The 18439-nt window shown below is 46.9% G+C and overlaps 1 protein-coding gene across 1 annotated transcript in view; it reads left to right on the top strand.

The window, feature by feature from the left end:
- Nucleotides 1-3275: 3275 nt before the first annotated feature.
- Nucleotides 3276-18439, top strand: part of LOC140417792 (uncharacterized) — a 35151-nt gene continuing 19987 nt past the window's right edge. Inside the window, exons 1-2 of the mRNA XM_072501250.1 lie at nt 3276-4308; nt 15727-16873. Of these exons, the coding sequence (XP_072357351.1) occupies nt 4256-4308; nt 15727-16873 (1200 nt within the window). The 5' untranslated portion in view covers nt 3276-4255. The remainder of the gene's footprint in view (nt 4309-15726; nt 16874-18439) is intronic.

Here is an 18439-nt window from a genome sequence, read left to right as displayed (position 1 = left end):
TAATGTTCTATGTTCTAATGTGCAAACTCCACACGGAGATTGACTCGGAGCCAGGATCGAACCAGGGACCGGCGCCGTGAGGCAGCGGTGCTAACCACTGCGCCACCGTGCTATCCTGATTATGGATTTGGGTGAAGTTGTCACCAACAGATGTACACATATCCCGCTGGGTTGAACAAGACTGTGAGCTGTACCCCTGTGAGAAGGACTCCTCCCAGTCTCTTTGACTGCAGCTTCCTGTCATGGTTGAGTTGGACAAGAAATCCTCATCACTTGAACTGGGAAAGGCCATTGATTGTTGAGCAAGCAGAAAGGCACCTAGCAAGGATGGCATTCCAGCTGAACTGTTCAAACACACAGTCCCATCGACTGTCACACCTTCATGACCTGCTCCTCCTCTGTTGTTGGCTGTTCCTCATTTCGAGGATGACATCTCCTCAGAGTCATGTGTTTTCTCTTGTGGTCTTTTTGCGATTGGAGAAGGTGTTTCTCGACCCGCACATCTTTGGCAGAGATCCCTCTCTGTTACTCTCTGCCTCTTCATTGAGGCATTGGAACTCAAAAGTAATAATAATAATCTTTATTATTGTCATACGTAGGCTTACATTATCACTGTAATGAAGTTACTGTGAAAATCCCCCAGTCGCCACACTCTGGCGCCTGTTCGGGTGACTAATTCACCTAACAAGCAGGTCTTTTGGGGAGAATGCACAGACTCTGCACAGAAAGTGACCCAAGTGGGAATCGAACATGGGAACCTGGGACTCTGAAGCAACAGTGCTAACCACTGTGCTACCATTGTGCCCTAATGATGCAGTTTGGTGGGCATGTTGTCACTATAGTGACTGATTGGCAGCTATTCGATAGGAGCTGAGGAGCATTAAGTGGGAACAATTGTTCTTGGGAAATGCACAACAGTAATGTGGGGGTTGTTTAAGGAGCACTTGCTGCGAATGCTGGATAGTTTTGTCTCACTGAGACGAGGAAGGAATGGTAAGGTGAATGAGTCTTGGATGACAAGTGAAATGGAGTTGCTAGTCAAGAGGAAGAACAAAGCTTATGTAAGGTTGAGGAAGCAAGGATCTAGCACGGCTCTAGAGGGTTACAAGGTAGCCAGGAAGCAACTCAAAAATGGACTGAGAAGGGGGCATGAAAAAGCCCTGGTGGGAAGGATTAGGGAAAACCCCAAGGCGTTCTACACTTATGTGAGAAATAAGAGGATGATCAGAGTGAGAGTAGGACCGATCAGGGATAGTGGAGGGAACTTGTGCCTCGGGTCTGAGGAGATGGGGAGGCCCTAAATGAATATTTTTCTTCAGTATTCACGAGAGAGAGGGACCTTCTTGCTCATAAGAGCAGTGTGAACCAGGTTAATAGACACGAACAGGTTGACATTAAGAAGGAGGATGTGCTGGAAATTTTGAAAAGCATCAAGATAGATAAGTCCCCTGTGCCAGACGGGATTTACCCAAGGTTACTACGGGAAGCGAGGGAGGAGATTGCTGCACCGTTGGCGATGATCTTTGCATCCTCGCTCTCCACTGCAGTAGTACCAGATGATTGGAGGGAGGCAAATGTTGTTACCCTGTTCAAGAAAGGGAATAGGGAAATCCCTGGGAATTACAGGCCCATCAGTCTTACGTCTGTGGTGAGCAAAGTACTGCAGTGGATTCTGAGAGATAGGGTTTATGATTGTTTAGAAAACCATAGTTTGATTAAAGATAGTCAGCATGGCTTTGTGAGGGGCAGGTCGTGCCTCACAAGCCTCATTGAATTCTTTGAGGATGTGACGAGACACGTTGATGAAGGTCGGGCAGTAGATATGGTGTATATGGATTTCAGTGAGACAGTTTCCCCATGGTAGGCTCATTCATAAAGTTAGGGGGCATGGGGACACAGGGAAATGTGGCTGTCTGGATACAGAATTGGCTGGCCAGTAGAAGACAGGAAGGATATGAATGCTTTGGAGAGGGTACAGAGGAGATTTACCAAGATGCTGCCTGGACTGGAGGGCATTCCTTATGAAGAAAGGTTTAGTAAGCGAGGGCTTTCCTCACTGGAGCGAAGAAGGAAAAGAGGTGACTTGATAGAGGTGTACAAGATAATGGGAAGCATGGATAGAGTGGATAGCCAGAGACTTTTCCCCAGGACAGAAATGGCTGTCACATGGAGACATAATTTTAAGGTGATTGGAGGAAGGTATAGGGGAGATGTAAGAGGTAGGTTCTTTACACTGAAAGTGGTGGGTGGGTGGAATGCACTGCCAGCAGAAGTGGTGGAGTCAGAAACATTCGGGACTTTTGGCACATGGACAGCAGTAAATTGAAGGTTAGGTTGATCTGAGATTAGGATAAATGGTCGGCACAACATCGTGGGCCGAAGGGCCTGAACTGTGCTGTACTGTTCTATGTTCTAAACTCTTCCCAGTCATTACGGTCAATGAGTATTACATAAGTGGGGAGTGAACAGGAGTGGAGTAAATTCAGAGACAGGCAAGGCAGCACCCACTTATTAGCCAACCAGAACACCAGCTTTTTCAGCATTGTTTCTCCAGAGCTATTAAAGCTCTCGAAGGAAGGAAGCACAGGGTCAGGTGCTGATGGAGATCCTGGTGCATCCTCAGTCACCAATAGTAATTATATAAAATCGAGGTCTTGAACTATGTGGAGGTATGATCGATAAGCTTGCAGATGGAAAATTGTTGGTGTGGTAACTAGCGAGGAGAAAAGCCTTAAATTACAGGATGATACAGGTGGGCTGATCATATGGGCAGAACAGTGGCAAATTGAATTTAACCAGAAAAAGTGGCAGCTCTTGTACAGGGTCAGGACAGACATGGTGTGCCGAGTGACATCTGTGCTGGATCATTCTAGAAAACATTGAACATTCAGTATCACGAGCAAGAGGGAAGAAGATAGAGGAATTACTGATTCTGGGATTGAATCCAGCAAGAGTTTGCATCCTCTGGGGAGGAGAGAGGAAGGACCCATTGGGGAAAAAACTCCTTAAGTTCTGTATTGTTCCACAGGAGAGAAGCATTTAGTCATTTTGAGAAATGGAAAATAGCAGATTACCTATTGACAATAATTTGTTTGATTATTTTTATCAATTGGTAACGAAGTTACTTTGTATTTACTGCTTGTGGTGACAATGGTGCGGCTATCACCCAACATTCACTGCGGCTGTGAATGTGCCCTATTCACTGCACAGGAGCCCAGTGCGCAGACGCTTGGTTTGGTGTAACGAGCATGCGCAGTGTCACTTTGCTCGGAGGTCTGCGAGTGCGGAAGTGGCTGTTTTGGGCGGTAAGGCAGAGGGAGGAATGGAGCCGGGAGTCGAGGTAGGGAGGGAGTGAAGGCGCCATAAACTCGCCCTGCTGGTCAGAAGGCCGGAATAAGACCTTGCAAGTCCAGTGTTTGCAGCTGCGGAGCTTTTATCGGGTGTCAGGCCCAGTTCCACGGCCGCCATCTTTGTTTAGCGGAGCTGAGGGGCCACCTTGATGACGTGTCAGAGGGGGTGCTTCAGGATCCCGGTGACTCTCACTTATTATTGGACAATCAGCGAGTCAGCCTGAGCCTGTGGCCGCATTCACCATCTGAAACTGTCACAATGCCCGAGTGATTGACGGTAGCTCCTGACCAATAGGAAGAGGAGTGGCGGTCTGGAGGACCGAGTCAGGGCGGCTGGTCCTCCAAACAATCGGAGTGAATGAGGGGCGTGACACGCTGTGATTGAAGCATGCGCAGTGTGGGTAATGGCGATGTCGAAGGGCATCTTCATTGAATTTACAGTGCTGAAGGAGGCCATTCGGCCCACCGGCCCTTAGAAAGAGAACCCCACTCAAGGCCACGCCTCCACCCTAACCCCAGAAGCTTGGACACTCAGGGCAATTGATCATGACCAATCAACCTAAACTGCACATCTTTTGACTGGGAGGAAACGGGAGCACCCGGACGAAACTCACGGAGACAAGGGGAGGACGTACAGACACCGCACAGACAGTGACCCAAGCCGGGAATCGAACCTGGAACCCTGGAGCTGTGAAGCAACTGTGCTACTCACTGTGCTCCCATGCTGCCCTAACTTTTAATACTAAGAATCAAAGAAAAATTAACTATATTATACTGGAGAAAGAAGGTTGGAAAGATCTCAATACAAACACAAAAGTACAATTCAAATTCTTTCTTTTCTTTTACCCCAGTAATAGCCTGACAGAAACAACGGCCGTAATTCTCCATTCACATCGCTACCGTGAATGGAGTTTTGGATGAGTGCCAAATTCTCCGTTCTTCGTGAATTCCAAAATTGGTAAGAGGTGCTTAACAGTATGGAGGAAGCAAGAGATTGCAGGGGTGGGCGAAAACGTTGTGAAAAGCTGTTGTAAGCTGCAATCCTCGGAAAAGAGTTTCCGGGTCCCCATTTGTACCGAGCGGAGCTGCAGCTCCTCATGTTTGGCTCGGGTTAACGGCCGCCATCTTTATTGGATGTGCATCAGGGCACATGCGCGTTTGTCATCTTTGTCAGGGACGATGTTTCAATGAGTGGGAGGAGTTTGTTCCCCATTGTTCAGAATGGAGACAACTTGTCCATCAACCTGGATTAGTCCTTGAGTCTCAATGTCTTATTGATGATGCAAAGCGGTGGCAGAGATAGAAAGGAAAGGAAGCCAATCCTGCTCTCCGGATTTCACTGTCTTATTAGACATTCTGTCCCATGTGTCCAAAGCTCTGCGGCTCTGTTCAGCCACATGAAGACCCAGGGTAGAAATTTATAACCCTGAGTAGATGTCACCCTCAAATTAGGGGACTGCTGACGACAAGAGGGTCACTGTGCAGCAGGGGGCATGAGCGGTCATCCTGGACCAGGAAGCAGGAGGGGAGAATGTTGTGGATTTCTATCCTGGACTGATAGTGATTAATTTTGGAAACTCCTTTTACAGGGGATTAGTCAGGGAGGATTTACACACAGCAAACTCAAACCAGGAGAAATGTTTATCTTTCCTGAATTTCATTTCTGGACTGACAGTGGTGCCTTTGTAAACTTCTTTCACAGGGGCTTAGAAAGGGATTCGCAGACAGGAAACTCACAACCAATCCTCACATCAAATTCTGTCAGCACCATTCGGTGCTGCAATCCTCGGAAAAGAGTTTCCGGGACCCCATTTGTACCGAGCGGAGCTGCAGCTCCTCATGTTCGGCTCGGGTTAACAGCCGCCATCTTTATTGGATGTGCACCAGGGCGCATGCGCGTTTGTCATCTTTGTCGGGAGACGTTTCAATGAGTGGGAGGATCTGGATCTGGAGATTATCGACCTTTGTGTGTAAGCATTGAGTTCCGTATCATTATCACTCACTGTATAAAATGACTACCTCCTTTCTCCCCTGTAGATCTTGTTCACAATCTTAAATCTGTGTCCCGTAATCCTTTTACAATCTACTGATGGGAACAGTTTTTAAAAATCTTTTGCTGGGTTTGCCGTTGTCGTTTCTGGTGTCGGGGTCGATGCCGGGTGTCTGTCTGCTTTCATTCCTTTTTCATGTTTTTGTAGTGGTTGAATCAGCTTGGACCAGTCCATTTAGGATCCAGAATACAATTGAAGTCTCCTCCAAGAACCAATTGATCTGTATCCAGGCCTGGGATGGATTCCAACAATTTTTTTACAAATGTTTCTATGAGATCCCCTCATTAAAAAAAAGATAAAGAAGCAGAATTAGGCCATTCAGCCCATTGAGTTTTCGAGTTTGCTCTGCCATTCGATCATGGCTGATATGTTTCTCATCCCCATTCATCCTGTATTGTAGCTCTCTTGAAATGAATGCGAACATTGCATTTGCCTTTCTAACTGCCGACTTTCCTTTATGTGTTCTTGGGATGTGGGTGTCGCTGGCTGAGCCGGCATTTGCTGCCCACCCCTAATTGCCCTTGAACTGAGTGGCTTGCTCGGCCATTTCAGAGGGGGCAGTTTGGGAGGATGTGAGGCTGAAGTGAATAAATGACAAAGGGGATAATGGTGCAAGACAAAACTGGGTGACAATGAGATAACATATGGACGATAAGGGAATAGTGTAGATTGGCTTTAGAGTGGTTTCACAGGTCGGCGCAACATCGAGGGCCGAAGGGCCTGTACTGCGCTGTAATGGTCCATGTTCTAAGTAAATAAATTAATAGGACAAGAGAATAAATAAAAGACAGGTCCTGGTAAATGGCAACAGCAGAACCGTTACCAGCACCAACTGTCTAAAAATATCGGAGTGATGATTATAATCTGAAATTACTGAAATGAATGTTGTGTCTGGAAGGTCAGAAATTGCCTGATCAAGGATGAGGTTCTGTTCCTCGAGTTTCCTTTGAGCTTTATTGGAGCAGTGCAGGAGGCCGAGGACAGAGTGGGAATGGGGCGGGGAATTAAAATATTAAATGATCAGAAGCTCAGGATTATGCTTGCTGACTGAATGGTGATGTTCCACAGTCACCCAATCCAGATTTAATCTCCTCAGTGTGGGGGAGACCAAATCGTGAGCAGTGAATACACAATACTGGATAGCAAGAAGTACAAGTAATTCACTGTCACCTGGAAAGTGTGTTTGTAATCCTGGAATATGGGAAGGATGGCGATGAACTGGTGGTTGTTGCATCTGTTGTGTCTGCATGGAAATGACTTACAGTGATGTTCATAAGAACACAAGAAATGGGAACGGGTGTAGACCATACGGCTCATCGAGCCTCTGCATTTCTTGCTGGGTGTAACCTGCCCAATCAGGCATCATTCTGGTACACTTTCCTGTATCTACCCCAGTCCTTCCAGACCCATCTTATGATATGGAGACATTAGCCTCAACAATCCTGTGCACTAATTTAGTCTGGCCCAGTGACACCGAGCTGAAATCCAGTCTTTCTTTGACACATTATTCTTAATGCCACAACTGACAGGTTAAGAGTGAAAAAGTCAACTGTTTAGCAGTAAGGGGAAGAGGCAAGTTTGTAGATGCTCGACAGCGTTACAGACTCATTGGATCTGCTTCTTCTGTCCCATCTTATATTTAGCTAATGGAAAATGATTAAAATACTGCAACACACAGGCATTTGGGGGCAATTGTGAGTTTGCTGCTCAGATTAGGTAAAGTCATAAAATGGATCTAGAAGGACTGGAGAAGATGCAGGCAAATATATTTAAATTATGCCTGAACTGGCAGGTTTTACCCAGCAACAAAGGTTGGACAGGGTGTAAACCTTTTCTCTGGAAAAGGGAATGAAGGATGACCTGATCCTGTAAGATTATGAAAAGGTTTGATATGAGAGACAAGTGGAAGATGTTTCCACTGGATGAGAATAAATATGAGTTAGTCATTAATTGATCTAATGTGCAGTTCAGGAGCAGTTCAGAGAGAGATCACTCACACACTTTCTGGGTAGCACAAGTAGCTAGCACTGTGGCTTCACAGCGCCAGGGTCCCAGGTTCGATTCCCCGCTGGGTCACTGTCTGTGAGGAGTCTGCACGTTCTCCCTGTGTCTGCGTGGGTTTCCTCCAGGTGCTCCAGTTTCATCCCACAGTCCAAAGAAGTGCAGGTTAGGTGGATTGGCTGTACTAAATTGCCCTTTATGTCCAAAAAGGGTAGGAGGGGTTATTGGGCTATGGGGATAGGGTGGAAGTGAGGGCTTAAGTGGGTCGGTGCAGACTCGATGGGCCGAATGGTCTCCTTCTACACTGTATGTTCTATGTGCAAAGGGATTTCCTCAGTTTTCCCACTGGTTAACACTCCAACTTTAAAAGCTCAAACTATTTGATCCAATTTCAGCTCATTGTTATTGGCGAGGGGCAGTTTAACTGTGGTGGAGGGCCCATACTATTTAGGTGCTGTATTAATTGATTTAATGCATTTGTTCCCTTGGCCCAATGTTACTAATCGTAATCAGTTCGCAAAGCATAATTTCCTTCAAAAAATATCCATTTTAATGGCGGGTTTATAACCCAACATGCGTTGCAGCTGAGAATGTGCTCTATCCACATGACAGAAGCTCCTCGCCCATGTGCAGAGTCCGGCTGTGACTGGAGCATGCGCAGTTCGGGCTGTGAACGGCCCATACACAGTTCAGATTGTCGCTGACGGTGCGAGGAGCGGGGAAGAAACAATCGAGCAACTTTCAGGATTGGAGCCGGTGGGTGGCCAGGGAGCAATAGAAGCTGCGGAGTGAGCCGGGAGGCTTCATAAATACCCCGTGGAGGCTTCAACTCCCGAGGAAAATGTTAACGGTCCCACCTTAAACAGCACCAAACAGAGTGAGAGCTGAGCGGTGACAGGCCCGGGTTACCGGCCGCCATCTTTACAGAGGACAAGGTGCCGCAGGGCGCATGCGCTGCGAGCCTGGACCGGATGCCAACTCTCCCGGATTGACTGACTGGAGTCTCCAGGATTTTATTTTAATCATTTGTGGGAGTCACTGGCTGGGCCAACATTTATTGCCCATTCCTAATTTTCCTGGAACCGAGCGGTTTGCTCGGCCATCTCGGAGGGCATTAAAAGAATCAACCACATTGCTGTGGTTTGGAATCGTGTTGGCCAGGCCAGGTAAGGATGGCAGATTTTCTTTTCTGTTCATTCACGGGATGTGGGTGTCGCTGGCTGGGCCAGCATTCACTGCCCATCACTAATTGCCCTTGAACTGAGGGCATCTCAGAGAGCATTTTAAGAGTCAACAAGCTGACTGTAGATCTGGAGTCACATGTAGGCCAGACCAGGTAAGGAGAGAAGATTTCCTTCACTGAAGGACATCAGTGAACTAGGTGGGTCTTTGCAACAATTGACAATGGTTTCAGGGTCTTCAGAAGACTTTAAATGAATTCAAATTTAACCTTCTGTCTTGGTGAGATTCGTGTCTGGGAAATCATTAGGACATTAAAGAAGATTTTAATGTATTTTTCTTTTAACATTTCTCTTAAGCGGATATACAAATATTGAAAATGGGATAAAGGTTGTTTGACTGACAGTCAATCACTGTCCTGTGAGGTAATGAGTCCTTTTGCTTCCCAATTGGCCGAGGAAGGCAGTGTGTCACAAGGATGGATGTGTTGACCGATTAATGGCTGGAGGATGGGGGCAGGTCATGTGATCAAAGCTCCAGGAATACATTTAATCAAACTTGGTGAGGAGAGAACGTTTTGAATTTCTATCCTAAACTGACAGTGAGGTTTCTGTAAATTTACAGGATACTGGAAGTGGAGGTTTAACAGACGGGAAACGCAAACCAAACGTCACATCGCGATCTGACAGAGTCACTCGGTTCATCAGAACCTGAATATCAGCAGCATCTGGGTGTGGAAGGTAAAAGGTTTGTCTGTTCTGTCTGTGAGGGAAGATTTCAGGTCTCAGTGTGACTGGAAAAGCCCCGAGATTCACAAACCCTGGTTAGGCCAAACCTGGAGAACTGTGTTCAGTTCTGGGCAACAAACCTGAGGAAGGGTAGAATGGCCTCGGAGGGAGTGTAGCACAGATTTGCCTGAGTGATATCTGAACACCCACTGGGGTTAAATTACAAAACTAGATTACACAAACAAATCATACAGAGAAAAGCATTAGGTCCATTGAGTCCATGCCAGCTCTCTAATCGGCACGATAGCACAGTGGTTAGCACCATTGTTTCACAGCGCCAGAGACCCGGGTTTGTTTCCCGGCTTGGGTCACTGAATGGGCGGAGTCTGCACATTCTTCCTGTGTCTGCGTGGGTTTCCTCCAGGTGCTCCGGTTTCCTCCCACAAGTCCCGAAACGTGTGCTTGCGAGGTGAATTGGACGTTCTGAATTCTCGCTCAGTGTACCTGAACAGAAGCTGGAGTGTGGCGACTAGGGGCTTTTCACAGGAACTTTATTGCAGTGTTAATGTAAGCCTACTTGTGACAGTCGATCATTTTTCCTCAGATAAGGACACCAAGGTGTGGTCTCACCAAGGCCCTGTATAATTGCAGCAAGACATCCCTGCTCTTCGACTCAAACCCTCTTGCTATGAAGGCCAACAAACCATTTGCCTTCTTTACCGCCTGCTGTACCTGCATGCTTCCATACAAAGTAGGAGCAGGCCACTTGGCCCCTCGACCCTGCTCCTTACATACACATCAGGAGTCGGTCTCTCGAACCTGCTCCTTGCATACAGAGTAGGAGTCGCCCCTTGAGCCTGCTCCTAACACAGAAACTAGGAGTCGGCCCCTTGAGCCTGCTCCATCATTCAATAATTTTAACCTCAACTCCACATTCCTGCCGACCCCGATAATCTTTCACCCCTTTGCTTATCAAGAAGCTATCCATCTCTGCCTTAAATATATTCAAGAGCTTGACTTCCACTGCATTTTAAGGACACAAGTTCTAAGTCACAGAATCCCTACAATGCAGAAGGAGCCCAAGTCAGCACTAACCCTCTGAAAAAACACCCCACCCATCCCACCCTACCCCATCCACATATCCCACCCAACGTGCACATCCTTGGAGATGAAGGGGCAATTTAGCACCTAACCTGCAAATCTTTGAACTGTGTGAGGAAACCGGAGCACCCCGAGGATACCCACACAGACACGATGAGAACGTGCAAACTCCACAGAGTCACCCAGGGCCGGACGTGAACCTGTGTCCCTGGTGCTGTGAGGCAGCAGTGCTAACCACTGTGCCACCCCCTGTCTTCCATCCCTCAAGAGAAAAAAAACTGTTATCCCCATCTGAAATATGTGCCCCCTTATTTTGCAACCTTGACCCCCTTGTTCCAGATACTCCCACAAGAGGAAACATGCTCTCGACATCCACCTTATCAAGACCCCTCAGGATCTTATATAGTTCAATCCAGGTTTTACCCAAAACTTTAAAACTGTGTCCCGACTGCTTGTACGACCAGTGAGTGGAAACAAGAGTTTCTTTGTCCACCCGATGGAAATCTGGCATAATCTTGTGTACCTGAATCAAATCTCCCCTCAACCTTCTCTGCTGGAACCATTCTGGGAAATCTCCTCTGCACCTTCTCCAAGAACCTTCAGATCCTTCCTGAAGAGCGGTGACCAGCGCTTTATAAAGATTCATAGAATAGAATTAGAACCATAGAATTCCTACAGTGCAGAAGGGGGCCATTCGGCCCATCAGGTCGGCACTGATTCTCTGAAAGGGCACCCTGCCTAGGCCCACATCCCTACCCTGTCCCTGTAACCCCATAGCCCCACCTAACCTGCACATCCCTGGACACTAAGGGGCAATTTATCAAGGCCAATCCACCTAACTTGCTCTTCTTTGGACTGTTGGAGGAAACCTGAGCACCGGGTTGGAACCCACGCAGACACGGTGCAAGGAGAAAGTGCAAACTCCACACACCCAGTCACCCAAGGCCGGAATTGAACCCGGGTCTCTGGCGCTGTGAGGTAGCAGTGCTAACCACCGTGCCACCAGAAGCATAGCTTTTCTGTTGCGGTATCAATATTACTGTTTATGAAGCTCAAGATCGAAGTTACTTTGCCAACTACTCTCTTAATATGTCTTGTCAATATATAAAATCCCTCTTCACCTCATTCTCTCTCCTCCCAAAGAGCTCCTGTTAGACCGCATGACAGCTCTGGAGCAGCAGATGGACTCATTTTGGAGCATCCGCGATGCTGAGGATGTCGTGGATAGCACGTTTAGTGAGTTGGTACTGAGGGAGATAGAAAATGGGTGACCAAAAGACAGAGCAAGAGTAGGAAGGCAGTGCAGGTGTCCCCCGCGGTCATCTCCCTGCAACACAGATATACCGCTTTGGATACTGTTGGGGGAGATGGCTCACCAGGGGAAGGCATCAGCAGCCAGGTTCATGGCACTGTGGCTGGCTCTGCTGCGCAGCTGGGCAGGAAGAAGAATGGCAGGGCTATAGTGATAAGGGACTCAATTGTAAGGGGACCAGGTGGTTCTGCGGACGCAATCGAGACGCCAGGATGCTATGTTGCCTCCCTGGTGCAAGGGTCACTGATGCCTCGGAGCGGCTGCAGGACATTCTGGGGGGGAAGGGGGGGGGGGCGCGGGGAACAGCCAGCTTTCGTGGTGCACATAGGCACCAACGATATAGGTAAAAAACAGGACGGGGTCCTACAAGCTGAATTCAGGGAGTTAGGAGTTAAACTAAAAAGTAGGACCTCAAAGGTAGTAATCTCAGGATTGCTACCAGTCCCACGAGCTAGTCAGAGTAGGAATGTCAGGATAGATAGGATGAATGCGTGGCTCGAGAGATGGTGCACGAGGGAGGAATTCAAATTCCTGGGGTATTGGTACCGGTTCTGGGGGAGGTGGGACCAGTACAAACCGGACGGTCCGCTCCTGGGCAGGACTGGAACTGATTTCCTCGGGGGTGTGTTTGTTAGAGCTGTTGGGGAGGGTTTAAACTAATATGGCAGGGGAGTGGGAACCGATGCAGGAAGTCGGAAGGTAGTAGAACAGGGACAGAAACAAAAGGCAATAAGGGGGAAAGTGTAAGGCAGAGAAGCCAGTCAAAAAACAAAAGGGCGACAGTACAAGGTACAGTGACTGAGGGGAGCTCAGTGAATAGGCCCAGTAATACTAAAAGGAATAAAACGGGAAGTAAATTCATAAATGGTAAGCGACGCGGCAGGTTGTTACATGAAGATATGGGTTCAACGACAAGGAAAACTAGGAGAAAAGTTAAGAGGAAATATAACTTAGGAGAGGTTACTGATCGAGGTGTTAAGATTCAAAACAGGTATAAAAGGCGACATAAGTGTACTTTACCTGAATGCTCGTAGTATTCGGAATAAGGTAAATGAGTTAATGGCGCAAATCATCGTGAATGACTATGATTTAGTGGCCATTACTGAAACATGGTTAAAGGATGGTCATGACTGGTAGTTAAATATCTGAGGGTATCAAACTATTCGGAAGGACAGAGTGGGTGGTAAAGGAGGTGGTGTAGCTCTGTTATTTAAGGAAGACATCCGGGCAATAGTAAGGGATGACATCGGTGCTATGGAGGATAAGGTTAAATCCGTTTGGGTGGAAATCAGGAATAGTAAGGCGAAATTGTCACTGACAGGAGTAGTCTTTCGGCCACCAAATAGTAACATTAGGGTGGGGCAGGCAATAAACAAAGAAATAGCTGATGCATGTAGAAATGGTACAGCAGTTATCATGGGGGATTTTAATCTACATGTCGATTGGTTTAACCAGGTTGGTCAAGGCAGCCTTGAGGAGGAGTTTATAGAATGTATCCGCGATAGTTTCCTAGAACAGTATGTAATGGAACCTACGAGGGAACAAGCGGTCCTAGATCTGGTCCCGTGTAATGAGACAGGATTGATTCATGATCTCATAGTTAGGAATCCTCTCGGAAGGAGCGATCACAATATGGTGGAATTTAAAATACAGATGGAGGGTGAGAAGGTAAAATCAAACACTAGTGTTTTGTGCTCAAACAAAGGAGATTACAATGGGATGAGAGAAGAACTAGCTAAGGTAGACTGGGAACAAAGACTTTATTGTGAAACAGTTGAGGAATAGTGGAGAACCTTCCAAGCAATTTTTCACAGTGCCCAGCAAAGGTATATACCAACAAAAAGCAAGGATGGTAGAAGGAGGAAAAATTGACCGTGGATATCTAAGGAAATAAGGGAGAGTATCAAATTGAAGGAAAAAGCATACAAAGTGGCAAAGATTAGTGGAAGACTAGAGGACTGTGAAATCTTTACGGGGCAACAGAAAGCTACTAAAAAAGCTATAAAGAAGAGTAAGATAGATTATGAGAGTAAATTTGCTCAGAATATAAAAACAGATAGTAAAAGTTTCTGCAAATATATAAAACAAAAAAGAGTGGCTCATGTAAATACTGGTCCTTTAGAGGATGAGAAGGGAGATTTAATAATGGGAGATGAGGAAATGGCTGAATAACTGAACAGGTTTTTTGGGTCAGTCTTCACAGTGGAAGACACAAATAACATGCCAGTGACTGATAGAAATGAGGCTATGACAGGCTCGGACCATGAGATGATTGTTATCACTAAGGAGGTAGTGATGGGCAAGCTAATGGGGCTAAAGGTAGACAAGTCTCCCGGCCCTGATGGGATGCAGCCCAGAGTGCTAAAAGAGATGGCTAGGGAAATTGCAAATACACTAGTGATAAGTTACCAAAATTCACTAGACTCTGGGGTGGACCTGGCAGATTGGAAATTAGCAAACGTGACACCACTGTTTAAAAAAGGAGGTAGGCAGAAAGCGGATAATTATAGGCCAGTGAGCTAATTTCGGTAGCAGGGAAGATGGAATCTACCATCAAGGAAGAAATAGCGAGGCATTTGGATGGAAATTGTCCCATTGGGCAGACGCAGAATGGGTTTATAAAGGGCAGGTCGTGCCTAACTAATTTAGTGGAATTTTTTGAGGACATTACCAGTGCAGTAATGGATGTGGTATATCTGGATTTCCAGAAAGTCTTTGACAAGGTGCCACACAAAAGGTTGCTGCATAAGATAAAGATGCATGGCATTATGGGTAAAGTAGTAGCATGGATAGAGGATTGGTTAATGAATAGAAAGCAAAGAGTGGGGATTAATGGGTGTTTCTCTGGTTGCCAATCAGTAGTTAGTGGTGTCCCTCAGGGATCAGTGTTGGGCCCACAATTGTTCACAATTTACATAGATGATTTGGACTTGGGGACCAAGGGCAATGTGTCCAAGTTTGCAGATGACACTAAGATGAGTGGTAAAGCAAAAAGTGCAGAGGATACTGGAAGTCTCCAGAGGGATTTGGATAGGTTAAGTGAATGGGCTAGGATCTGGCAGATGGAATACATTGTTGACAAATGTGAGGTTATCCATTTTGGTAGGAATAACAGCAAAAGGGATTATTATTTAAATGATAAAATATTAAAACATGCTGCTGTGCAGAGAGACCTGGGTGTGCTAGTGCATGAGTCGCAAAAAGTTGGTTAAGGCGGCGAATGGAAGTTTGTCCTTCATTGCTAGAGCGATGGAGTTTAAGACTAGGGAGATTATGCTGCAATTGGATAAGGTGTTAGTGAGGCCACACCTGGAATATTGTGTTCAGTTTTGGTCTCCTTATCTGAGAAAGGACGCACTGGCACTGGAGGGTGTGCAGAGGAGATTCACTAGGTTAATCCCAGAGCTGAAGGGATTGGATTACGAGGAGAGGTTGAGTAGACTGGGACTGTACTCGTTGGAATTTAGAAGGGTGAGGGGGGATTTTATAGAAACATATAAAATTATGAAGGGAATAGATAGGATAGATGTGGGCAGGTTGTTTCCACTGGCGGGTGAAAGCAGAACTCGAGCGTCTAGCCTCAAAATAAGGGATAGTAGATTTCGGACTGAGTTTAGGAGGAACTTCTTCACCCAAAGGGTTGTGAATCTATAGAATTCCTTGCCAAGTGAAGCAGTTGAGGCTCTTTCATTAAATGTTTTTAAGATAAAGATAGTTTTTTGAAGAATACAGGGATTAAGGGTTAAGGTGTTCGGGCTGGAAAGTAGAGCTGAGTCCACAAAAGATCAGCCATGAACTTATTGAATGGCAGAGCAGGCTCGAGGGGCCAGGTGGCCTACTCCTGCTCCTAGTTCTTATGTTCTTCTAACAATCCAGCCGTTTTCATGGTCACTTTTTCCCAGTGCCGGCCCCACAAATGACCAGATTCATTCACCTCAATTTCACAACCTGCCTTTGTGTTTTTGTGGATTCTCTCTCACTACTTATTTTCTGTTTTAAATCAGTTTCACGGGGTGTTCGAAGGGGAGTCTCAAGGTCTGGAAACTGAAACCAAGAATCACATCAGGATCTGACAGAGTCCTCAATTTATCACAAACTGAATATCATTGTACTTTGAACATGGAAGGAAAAAGCATCGTTCACAGTGGGGAGAACCCGTACACGTTTTGTGTGTGTGGACGAGGATTCAGTCGATCATCAGGCCTCACAAGCCACAAATGTAGTCACACTGAGGAGAAACCGTGGAAATGTGCAGACTGTGGGAAAGGATTCAGTTACCCATCCCAGCTGGAAACTCATCGACGCAGTCACACTGGGGAGAGACCATTCACCTGCTCCAAGTGTGGGAAGGGATTCACTGAGTCATCCAGTCTGTCCACACACGAGCGAGTTCACACTGTGGAGAAACCATTTCAATGTCCAGTCTGCGGGAAGTGCTGTAAAAGATCTGGGGATCTGATGTGCCATCAACGTGTTCACACTGACGACAGACCGTTCAGGTGCTCTCACTGCGGGACTGGGTTCAGACGATCATCTCACCTCACTGTACATCAGCGAGTTCACACTGGGGAGAAGCCATTCGTCTGCGCCGAGTGTGGGAAGGGATTCACTCAGTCATCGGCCCTGCTGAGTCACCAGCGAGTTCACAGTGGGGAGAGACCATTCACCTGCTCCAAATGTGGGAAGGGATTCACTCAGTTATCCACCCTGCAGACACACCAGCGAATTCACACTGGGAAGAGGCCATTTGCCTGCGCCAAGTGTGGGAAGGGATTCACTCAGCCATCCGCTCTGCAGAACCACCAGCGAGTTCACACTGATGAGAGACCGTTTCAATGTCCAGACTGCGGGAAGTGCTATAAAAGTTCTGCCGAACTGATGCAGCATCAACGTGTTCACACAGACGAGAAACCGTTTAGGTGCTCTCACTGCGGGACTGGGTTCAGGCGATCATCTGACCTCACTGTACATCAGCGGGTTCACACTGGGGAGAGGCCATTCACCTGCACCGAGTGTGGGAAGGGATTCACTCAGTCATCAGCACTGCTGAGTCACCAGCGAATTCACACTGGGGAGAGACCGTTCACCTGCTCAGAGTGTGGGAAGAGATTCACTCAGTCATCCCACCTGCTGACACACCAGCGAGGCCACAAGTAACTACAGTGATTGGATTTTGCTGATCCTCACATTCAGGACTGAACCATGTTCATTTGGGTCTCTTTCTGCTGATAACAAACTCCAGCCCATTTACAGGGGCTAATATTCTGGCTAAAAGTCAAATAAATCAGATTTGTGTTAAATGCGCAGTGTTGAAACTTTTTAATATCTCTGACACAGGTTAGTTCCTTTTGAAGTACTCTCACTCTCCCCTGTCTCTTCCATCCTCATCTCCAACAAGAAGTGTGAGGAGCTTGTGGAGCTTCTTTGTGACTGAGATTGAGTAAATCCGATCAGCTGCCTCTGCTGCTTCCCTCCCTTCCACGAGCCCACCGGACCAAAGTGCCTCTAAATTTCATCCTTTCCCGAGCCCTGAACCCACATCTTTCTCTAGTTTCTCTCTCATCTCCCCTCATGCCCTCTCAGAGCTCATCTTGTCCATGAGGTCCAGCTCCTGCTCCATCGACCCGATTCCCACTGAGCTACTGATCAACCAACTACCCTGTGTCCATGGATATTGTCAACATTTCTCACTCTTCAGGTACTATCCCTCTGTCCTTCAAATCTGCCATCATCAACCCCTCCTCAATAAAACAAACCCTTGACCCTGCCATCCTTACAAATTACTGCCCCATCTTCAGCCTCCCTCTCCTCTGCAAACTCTTTGAACATGTTGTCATCTCCGAAATCCTTGCCCATCTTTCCCAGAACTTCCATGTTTGAATCACTTCAATCAGTTCTCTGCCCTGTCACAGCGGTGAATACAAGAGACAAACAGAATCGTACCCGGAGAGAAAGACAGACAATCCAGGAGCTTGGATGCAAGGGCGGCAAGGTAGCACATTGGGTAGCACTGTCGATTCACAGCACCAGGGACTCGGGTTCGATTCCCGGCTTGAGTCACTGTCTGTGCGGAGTCTGCAAGTTCTCCCCGTGTCTGCGCAGGTTTCCTCCGGGTGCTCCGGTTTCCTCCCACAGTCCAAAGATGTGCAGGTAAGGTGGATTGGCCATGCTAAATTGCCCTTTGTGTCCAAAAGGTTAGGTGGGGCTACTGGGTTACAGGGATAGGGTGGAGGTGTGGGCTTAAGTAGGATGCTCTTTCCCAGGGCTGGTACAGACTCGATGGGCCGAATGGCCTCCTTCTGCGCTGTACATTCTCTGATTCTATGAGGTGAGATTATCCTTTCTGAGCTTCAGCCAGGTGATGTTAAACACTCAGACGGGAAAGACAAAAATCTGCAACATGTTTAAAACAGCTGATTTATTTTACCAATATCTAGAATGTTGAACTCCAGTCCCTGAGAGGCTATTATCATCAGAAACAAACTCCAACTATCAGAGTAAAAACCTCCAAGTTCTGGTCAAGAGAGAGGCCATTTGGCCCACTGTATGTATGCTGGCTGAAGTGGAGCTATTCCGCTTCATCCCATTTTGCAGATCTCAGTCGATTGTCCTGTATGTCCCAGTCCTTCAATTGGATATCCAAGACATCTATTTTAAAGTGATCAGGATTTCTGCTTCTATGACCCTATCAGACAGTGAGTTCTGGACACCCACCAC

Source organism: Scyliorhinus torazame, chromosome 5 (assembly GCF_047496885.1).
Source record: "Scyliorhinus torazame isolate Kashiwa2021f chromosome 5, sScyTor2.1, whole genome shotgun sequence".
In the NCBI taxonomy this organism is placed as follows: domain Eukaryota; kingdom Metazoa; phylum Chordata; class Chondrichthyes; order Carcharhiniformes; family Scyliorhinidae; genus Scyliorhinus; species Scyliorhinus torazame.
This window is presented reverse-complemented; position numbering and strand designations above follow the sequence as displayed.